The sequence below is a fragment of the Montipora foliosa genome, chromosome 14 (genome assembly GCF_036669935.1).
Source record: "Montipora foliosa isolate CH-2021 chromosome 14, ASM3666993v2, whole genome shotgun sequence".
NCBI lineage: Eukaryota > Metazoa > Cnidaria > Anthozoa > Scleractinia > Acroporidae > Montipora > Montipora foliosa.
In genome coordinates this window covers 23,500,901-23,510,900 of record NC_090882.1, presented here as the reverse complement: position 1 = coordinate 23,510,900, position 10,000 = coordinate 23,500,901, and the positions used below count along the sequence as shown (strand labels likewise).

The following is a 10,000-nucleotide window of genomic DNA, read 5'->3' as shown; positions in this document are numbered from 1 at the left end:
AGGAAATTTTGACTTTATGCTATAATCTTTTGTGATTAAAAGAGATTTAGACCCTAGAAAAACAGAGACATTAGGGGCTGCCTCACTCCATCCTCAATTCGGAAATAAAGGTCACTCAACAGTCATGTCCACGCCCACACTCAGCAAGATGATCAAACTCTATCAAGGATTGTCTACTGTGCTTCCAAATCTGTCAAACATTCATGGAGTTGTCAATGCAAATCAAGAACATACCAAATGCAAGTTCTTCCTTCGCTATATCTAATCTTTTTGATAAAGACTCTTCTGTCTCTGTCCCACGAGCACGAAGACGCTTTTCCTGAAAACATTCGGAAAAGAAACTCAACAACTTTCAGTGGTGAACATGACTATAATTTTCTTGCCAGTTATAAAAGGCTACATACATGTAAGCATCAGTTGCCAAAGTGACATGAAAGGACAAAGTCAGTAAACCATTAATAACAAACTACATATAATTTTTACTAACCAGTTCCTCTAATGAAGGAGTCTTGACAAATACATAATAACAATTGAGGCTTGTGTTCTTTAAATTTATTACTCCCTGTGGAGAAACAAAAGTGGCTGAGTTTTGTAGCGAAAAACCTCATTAATAATCCTCTGGCAGCTAGTTCAACAGGGTTTTTTGACGTGGTATTAATAAAAGGAACTCAATCAATATTATTAGTACAACTAAGGGGTGCAAAAATATATTTTCTGCTGCCCTGCCCAAAACCTTAAGAGCTTTAGCGGTAGTTATGATGAAACGAAAACAGAGAATAGCACACTGGGCTACGCTAAACTGAATCCTCGCAGTCTTTTAGAAAGAGTGTGCTGGACTTCCAATGACATATTATCGGGACAAAGACGAAAAAAGCAGGAATGTCACCCAAAAAAATAGGGGCTATCTTTCAAATACCTAGGAGGGCTTAAAGTTATACAGATAAGGTTGCCCAAACAATGTTTCTTAGAGTTGTCCCCCCACCCCCCCCCCCCCCCCAAACATGAATCAACCTCCCACAAAATTTTTATTTTTACCTTAATATTTAGTTTTGTTATAATGCTTAGCTGGCCTTCAACAATGAAATCAAAAGGATTGAGTTAGTTAAGGGCCCTGCTAAACATGTCAGTGATCAATTCTACTTGCCATTTGTTACCTGCATATCAATATCAAGTACACAAACTTTGCCCAAATCCAGGACATCTTGCACTGCCTTTTTACTAGAAGACAAAATTAAACCACCATTATAGCACAAGTTAAATTTTCAAGAAGAAAGAGGCTGTTTGGGTGAGTCATAAGGGTGCAGGACTACCAATCTGGGGCCGGTTGTTCGAAGCCTGTTTAGCGCTAACCATTGGTTAAGAGGTATCAAAACCTATAAGTTTCCATAGTATTTAATACTGGTTAGCGCTAACCATGCTTCAAGCAACCCGGGCCTGGAGTTGCAGAATTCAGATCCACACTAAGCAAACCTCGGCATTGTCCTGGCTACTCAATAGCAAACTATTCTGCCCCTCACCAGTTGGTTATAGAGGTTTTGCACGGCAGCCATGTTGCATGAAAGGAACAATGAAAATGTTTTGCATTTGAAAAAACATTTGTTCTCATAGGAAAAAGAATCTATTGTTCCTGCCATGCAAAACCTCTATTACTGGTATTCTGGACCATTAATTTGACCATTGGTTAAGAGGTATCCATAGTATTTAACATTGGTTAGCGCTAAACATGCTTCAAGCAACCCGGGCCGGGAGTTGCAGAATTCAGTTCCACACTGAGCACCCCTCGGCATTGTCCTGGCTAGTCAATAGCAAACTATTTTGCCCCTCACCAGTTGGTTATAGAGGTTTTGCATGGCAGGAACAATGAAAATGTTTTGCATTAGAAAGATCTATTGTTCCTGCCATGCAACATGGCTGCCATGCAAAAACCTCTATTACTGGTATTCTGCACCACTGATTTGACCATTGGTTAAGAGGTATCCATAGTATTTAACATTGGTTAAGCGCTAACCACGCTTCAAGCAACCTGGGCCAGGAGTTGCAGAATTCAGTTCCACACTGAGCAACCCTCGCCATTTTCCTGGCTAGTCAATAGCAAACTACTTTTCCCCTCACCAGTTGGTTATTACTGGTATTCTGCACCACTAATTTGATAAATGTCAAAGGTTCTGCTGTACAGGTATTTAGTCCAGCAAAAATACAGAAAACCAATGATTCCTTTTTCAAGCCAGCTTTTTCAGGGGTCAATAACTTACCTTGTTCCATACAGATTTCCATTGTAGACTGCTGATTCAATAAATTCACCATCATCAATACTTTTTTGCATTGCTTCACGATCAGTAAAGTAGTATTCTAGAAAAAACAAACAAAATTAGTAAGTCCAACAGACCTTTAGGTGGCTCTAACCAGTTTCAACACTATGAAGAGAGACTCTCTTTAGAAAGACTGGCACTGCACACTTTATCATGTAACAGCAATGTTACGGTACCATATACAGGGTTTGTACACGTCTTGAAAAGCCTTGAAAAGCCTTGAATTTTGAGAGTGCATTTTCAAGGCCTTGAAAATCCTTGAAAATCTCTGCTCTTCATTCCTGGTCCTTGAAAGTCCTTGAATTTTTTTCTGGCCCGCATTTTTAATCTTTGAAAACTTCAGTGAAAATAATCAGCCACTCAAGTCATGTCATACAAACATACATTATTTTCACGCATGTACGTTACGGAAAATGTCAGACCATTTCTATGGGTAAATTCATCGACGTAAATAAAAAAGAGGTCCTTGAAATTTCAAAATTTGGCCCTTGAAAGTCCTTGAAAAAGTCCTTGAATTTTTGGTTTGAAAAAGTGTGCGAATCCTGCATATAAAACACTGATAATTGCTGAACAGGATGCGGTCATTGTTGTGACGTTATAAGTTACCTTGCCAACAGGAAAGCCCAGCAAAAACACCCTTTACTTTGGTGTTTGGGGACTCTAGGGACTCCTATTTTTTATTGCTGGAAAGTGATCAGAAGGCCAAGATGAAACTTTCTGCAAAGTTTAAAAAAATTCTGTACTACAGAATCAGAGCCTCCTTTAAAAAACCACAGATTTAAGGTGGCTCTGACTCTGCAGTACAATTTTTTTTTAACTTTGCAGAAAGTTTCATCTTGGCCTTCTGTTCACTTTCCAGCAATCAAAACTGGGGGTCATCAGGTTTGTTTTTGAGATATGTGCGACTAAATGCATTGTCACAGTGACTTATTACAACACAATTTTAATGACCACATCTTGTTCAGCAATTAAACTGGTGTTTATTATGGTACCATAACATTGCTAATAATTATGTGATACAGCATTGTAGTACCAAATCATCCAATAAGAACCACATATAAGTTGAAACCTTTGAAACTTTCGGCTGGAGCCACGTCAAGCAAGAATTCACATTCTTTCCAAAACCTACAGTAAATCCAGACACGATGTGTATCACAGTGACCATAACAAATGCAGCTTAACACTGTAACTTGCTTTCCTTTGCTATAAGACACGTGTTTGGACATGATGGAAGAGTTTAAAGGAAGCTCTAGATGTAGCATTGGTGAGCTATTGGCTTACAAAAAAGGTCTTCAAAAGGTCCTTGAGTTTTCAAAACTTTTAACCACAACTCGATTAGCGACCTTTTCCAGCCTCCCGGTCCTTTCTCTTTAACGTTTCATGATGAATTGGAAATAAAATGTGTCATTCTTTAGCTGACCTGGAGATTTTTCCCTGGCGTTTTTGTTGCCATAAGATCTTAACCAATGCTTGAAGTAATGTGTGACATATTACAGTTGCGTTATCTGCGCAGTAAAAGTTGCGCACAAAAATTAGCGCAAACGTCCTTAAGTAACTATGTATTGTATTTAGTTGATAAGACTGACAGTTATTTTTGCCAAAATATACCAGTTACTGTCGGGTAATAATTTTAGCCAAGTATCCAATAACTGGATTTGTTGGAAGATTTGGTTTTTGCAAAGCGTGGCAAAGAAAAGTACTAAAGTGCATGTGGCACACGCAACACAATAATAATTGCTATTTTTTCCTTCATTTAATCAACAATATTGCTTTGTGCCATTCCCACTTCTGTAGCCATGATAGTAAGGTCTTATAAATTTCCATTAATGTCACTATTCCATAATTTAAACTAAGAGTAGAGTGTAACGCGACTAGATAGTGTAACAACAACAAATAAGCAAATAACAATATGGCGTAATTGAGGGGGACACAGCCCTGTGGCAGGTTTTTACGCGACTTAATAATAGGTGCAAAAACTAAAAGCCTCACTTATTCCCCCACAAACGTGGGAATAGAACAAGAGTATTGGCAGAGCCTTTGTTATCTCCCCAGCACAGCAGAGGCTGGATCGGACAAGATAAAGGCAAGGATATAAGATGGCAAGACACAAGCAATGCCAAAGCTTGGGGGAAGTCGCTACGCAGACTTAACCGACCACAAGGAGTGACCCCAGTTTATTGGCAAATAACAAACAAAAGCCCGTCTCCCGGGGAGGGAGGGTGGGAAATTTTAAAGCAAAATTGTTACAAACTGTGTACTCTCGGGCAAGCTGCCAGGATTATGCCCTGTTACAGTGTATTGAGATTTATATAGCAAGACAGTGTCTCAAAGTTCGACCAATAGGTACAGCTGTACTACGAGCTAAAGAGACGCCACGTGGCGGGCTTGTCAGCCATGAATGGGGCTAACAAATATAAGGACCAATCTAGGAAAAGCTAAGATATATCACTAGATTACTCAGCAAGATAGAAGCTAAAATACAGACATGAATAGCGTTTGTACTAACTGCTAGAATAAGGGAACATTCATTTATGAATTCAGCATTCAATATTGTTCTATTATTTATCTTACTGGATTGCGTGACGAACGAAAGCAGTCTTGCCCTCTAGGGGTGTCATGTTCCATTAACTGTGTTTTACCAGCCGGTAAAAGCGTTATAGAGAGGAATTGTGAAGTCAAAATACAGTATGCCTTTTTCCCCTACAAAACGCATAATAAATTACAATGTAGTAGTTTTGCCCCTGTGTACAGTAACTGTTAAATTCATAAATAATATGGTTTACCCCTTCCATCAGCTTCCCCGGCCCGTGGACGTCGAGTTGTATCTGAAAATAAAATACACTTCTGAGTACTAGGTCAAATATAACAATAAATACCTGAACACCATACCAATAGATTATCATGAAAACTATACTTGTCAGGAGAGATGAAAACACTGATCCCCAGTCCATGGACTGTGAGAAATTGTTCTAAGATATTTGAGTTGAGCTGATTCATGACCAGCGATCACCATGTTGACAGATGAAGTTATCGTTGCGCACTGGCAAACGCAACTATCGTATCACATTTTTTAAGGTGTGGAAAATCTGTGATTCGAGTGAGAGCTCTGTGAGCAGTGCGATTCAAGCAAGAGTACTGTAACAGTAACTGTTGTAATGAGGGAAAGCTAACTTGGAAAAGAATAAACCGTGAAGTGTCGGAACCTAGCGGACTCGTTGGTCTCATTCCCCATACAGTGGCACCTCCTACGGGACAAGGCGAAGCATGGAGGAACTAAAAAAAGAAGCCGACGCTAACATCCAAAGGTTGAAATACACTAGGGCGAAGACACATGGCATTGTGGAGAAAAGAAACTTGGAAGCAGTTGAATGTCAACGCGAGAACCTAAAAGAATTAGTGAAAGAAATGGACACACTTAAACTGAGGGTAGAACAGACCATATTCGAAGCTGGTAAAAGCGCCGAAGAGGTTGAGAATTGGAGCCGTAGCATTGAAGGACCTATTGCTGAAGCTGATGGAGACATGGCTACACGACACCAGTAGGAAGGTTGAACACTGAAAACAAAGGGATGAAGAAGAAAGGAGATCTCGTGAGGAGGAGCTTAAATTTGAGAGAGAACAAAATGAAATTAGAACTCGAACGTGAGATGGAAGAAACGAAGGTCAAACGGCACCCTGCCGTGAACACTGAACAAAGTCAACAAAGGGCAGCAATACTCCAGAAGCTGGAAATCACGAAGTTCAAGGGGACGTACAAAGGATGGCTGCCTTTTTGGAACAAATTCCAAGCAGAAATGGACAAGACAAACCTAGCGTCTGTGACCAAATTCGCTTATCTAAAGGAACTTGTAGATCCAAAGGTTCAGACAGAAATGGACGGATTACCTTTCACAACAGAAGGCTATGAGAGAGCAAAAAATATCCTTGTCAGCGAATACGGGAAGACTAGTGAGATTGTGAATGCGTATGTGCAGAATATCATGAATTTGCCTGTCATCACTGGGACACAACCTGCGAATATCCACAAATTTTTACAAGAAGCTTGCGTACAATGTCCAATCTCTGGAGACACTGGGGAGATTGACGGACATAATTATCAGGAAATACAAGGAGTGTGCTCAACAAGCTGAAGAGAATAAAGGCGGATTTAGTTAGAGGACAGGAAGACTGGCAGAACTGGGACTTTCCACGATTGATAAAGGCTCTTAAGACTTGGAAGGAAATAAATCCAGTCAAGGCTGCTGCCTAAGAAAATTTTCCGGGAGCCCTTCGGGCTTCCAACATCAAAAGTTAGTAGCCCAAGTCATTTTTTCAAGAGCCCAGAATTAATTAATTCTGGCTGGGATCATATTTACAAGAAAGTGAGGATGAATCAAGTAAGGCGCCCCTTCGGGCTACTTGTTTAGAAATTTGGTCGCCCACGCTCGCAAATAAGGCGCCCCAGGCGACCAGGCGACCGTTAGGCAGCAACCTTGCCAGTTGAAAGCAACACCAAGAATTTGGAGAAGCCAAGCGCTAAGTTTCGTGGTCGCAAAAAAAAACAATCCAGACAAAAGAAAATGCCAACGCAAAGGGGGTGTGTGTACTGTGAGCCCGCAAACCACAGATCTGTAAATTGTGACAAGTTTATGACAGTTGAAGACCGCAGGAAGCAATGAGGCATTAAACAACTGTGTTAACTGTGTTTTAATTGTACAGGAAACCAACATCCCACCACTGAGTGTAAAAGTTGCTCTGGTTGCCGAATTTGCAACAGAGGACAACATACGTCCATCTGTGATAAATCTACACCACAAGATCAATTGATGACTGCGATGAGCGTGGAAGGGAAGGGAGTGGTTTATCCCATGGTTACAGCCGGAGTGAATGGTATAAAGTGTAGAGCGCTGTTGAATACAGGAGCAGGAAGTTCCTATGCATCATCAACCCTTTAAGATTGTTTACATTTGCATCCAATCCGTCAAGAATTCCAGCGAATTGAAATGTTTGGCACATCTAACTAAGCGATAAATATCTATGGTTTACAAAAATTAATTCGAAGTTTGGATGGCAAATTCTCCTTAGAAGCAGAAGTAAACAAGGTCGACCACAAGGAATTGTTGACACTTGAAAACTGCAAATTCACAGAAATGGTGGAGCAGTTTTCCTATTTGAGAGGTGTAACCATAGCGTATGACGACGATAAAACCTATGTTGCCTAAGATACATGCACACCTGATCCTTGGGACAAACGAGCATGCAAAGATCAAAACAGGAACAAGACCAAGGATTGGACGCCCAGGAGAACCAGTTGCAGAATACACAAGGCTCAGCTGGACCATCACGTCACCTGGAAAGGAATTAGATTTCGGTAATATGTTCCTAACACAGACCTCAACAATCGACTACGAAGAATTATGCCAGTTGGACGTCCTGGGGCTGAAGGAAAAACTTAGTGGAGATCAGGAAACCCTTTACGAAGAATTCAAGGAACAGCTTTCCAGAGTGCCGAAGGCTGGTACGAGACAAGCCTACCCTTGAAGGGGAATCATCCTCCCCTAATTAACAACCGCACGGTGAGCCTGAAGCGTCTGGAAAACCTTGTACACAGATTAGAAAGGCGAGGCCAGCTTGAAAGGTATAAACTAAGACATCATCCAGGATCAGCTAAATCAAGGAATCGTAGAACGTACGGATAAAGCAGGCAGTGATGGGAAAGAATTCTACATCCCCACCAAGCAGTTGTGTGCGAGAATGCAGAAACCACAAAGATGCGCATCGTGTATGACACTTCAGCGCGAGCAAATTCAAGTGCAGCCTCACTCAACGAGTGCCTGGAAGTAGGCCTACCACTACAGAACCACTACAGAAACAGATTTTACACGGTGGCAATCGCGGGCAGCTTGAGGCAAGCATTCTTGCAGATTCATGTTTGTGGAGCAGACCAGGACACTTTGCGCTTTCACTGGTTAAAGGATCTAAGGAGCAAGCAAGTGGAAACATTGCATTTCACCCGAGAACTCTTTGGCTCTTTGGTGTATAAATGGGTACCAGCAAGATGCTGGGGGTAACCCTGTGATGGAATAGCATCCCATCCAGGGGGGAGTAGAAATACTCCTAGTCACTTCATGCCACAGAAACCGGAGATAAGCGCCAGCCTGATGGGTCTCCTGGCGACTTAACCTTACCTTACTCTTTGGCTTAGCGCAGTCTCCGTTCCTCCTAGCCGCAGTTATGATCAAAGAACATTTATGACAATACAAATCAGTGAACCCAAAACTGGTGGAGGAGATAGAGCGCAGCATGTATGTCGATGATCTAATCACAGGCAGGGAGTCAGTGAAACAAGCCCTAGAAGCCAAGCAGACGGCCCAAGAAATCTTAAGTGAGGCAACTTTCGAATTTCACAAGTGGCAATCAAACGTTTGGGATTTAGAGGCTGACAATTCATTCCCAGATAAAGAAAGTCAGACCTACGCCAAGCAGCAACTGGGTGCTAGGAACTTAGGGGAATCTAAATTGCTGGGACTTCCCTAGAATAAAGAGAGAGATGAAATCCAAGTCAGCTTTCCGACGTTCGCCGCTGAACCAACCAAAGGGGTATCCTGGCAAAGATCGCTTAAGTCTATGATCTGCTGGGACAACAATGAACGACAAAAGTGTTCAGGCACTTGGCAGTAAAATTCGATTTTCTGCGTCTTGGATACATTTCCCCCCCCCCCCCCCCCCCCCTTTTTCCCCCAAAACATTGAATTGGGATTGGGGGGCCGGGGATAACAGAGAATTAACGCTAGATGCAAATAAAATAGAACAAATGCTTAGGTATCGAAAAGCCTCTTTTCCTAAGAGTGTCTCAACTACTTTTGTCGCTCATTGTAGCTTCACCGGTAACCCTCTCTGGAAAAGCACTCTATAGAGAGGCCTGTGACACACGAAGTGTGTGGGATAACCCCCTGCCCAGCGACTTAAAAAGGAAATGGAACAAGTGGGAACAAAGCCTTCCAGAGCACATAGAAGCAGCAAGAACCATAGTGAAACATGAGGAGAAGATTTTATCAATCGACCTGCACGAATATGGAGATGCAAGCAGGAAGGGAGTTTTGGCTGTAGTTTACGCGGGAGTGGAGCAACCATCTGGCATGAATCAAGGCCTAGTCACAGCGAAGTCGTGGCTCCCTAAGAAGGGACTGACGATCCCCCGTTTGGAACTACCGGTAATTACTTATAATATAAACTATTCTATTTAAATTATTGAAAATTGACAAGTATGGGACAGTTGAAAACAGTGATCCCCAGTCCATGGACTACCCCAAAAATACAATTGTGAGTGAGTACTATTTATTGATCGTAAGCAGCATCACAATAATTATTAGTGCTTGTACTAAGCCTAAACACCCATTTTAAATGACATTGGTCACCAGTATTTAAGTATTTACGGTAAGCCTAAGCACCCATTTTAGCTTTTGATAATAATTTTTGTGATGGCTGATTACTTCATGTAAGTGAAGTGAGACTGGTTCAATTCCAGGGAAATATTAGTTGCATGGGGCCATGCAGACGAAAATAAACAAGATGCATGCAATGTAGGTACCTGTAGATACTGGTAATCAATTCAGTTCTTTCATTAGTACTCATTCGAAATTGTGTTTTTTGTGTAATTTTACTGTTACACACAGTAGTCTCTTTTAATGTAGTCCATTTGGGTAGTCTAT

General features: G+C 41.4%; 1 protein-coding gene across 1 annotated transcript in view; it reads right to left on the bottom strand.

Annotated features, from left to right (window-relative positions):
- Positions 1–10,000, bottom strand: part of LOC137985555 (guanylate kinase-like) — a 31,171-nt gene that overhangs the window by 3,643 nt on the left and 17,528 nt on the right. Inside the window, exons 3-7 of the mRNA XM_068833172.1 lie at positions 5,093–5,134; positions 2,253–2,349; positions 1,155–1,218; positions 488–562; positions 235–319 (exon numbers count right to left, since the gene is read on the bottom strand). Of these exons, the coding sequence (XP_068689273.1) occupies positions 235–319; positions 488–562; positions 1,155–1,218; positions 2,253–2,349; positions 5,093–5,134 (363 nt within the window). The remainder of the gene's footprint in view (positions 1–234; positions 320–487; positions 563–1,154; positions 1,219–2,252; positions 2,350–5,092; positions 5,135–10,000) is intronic.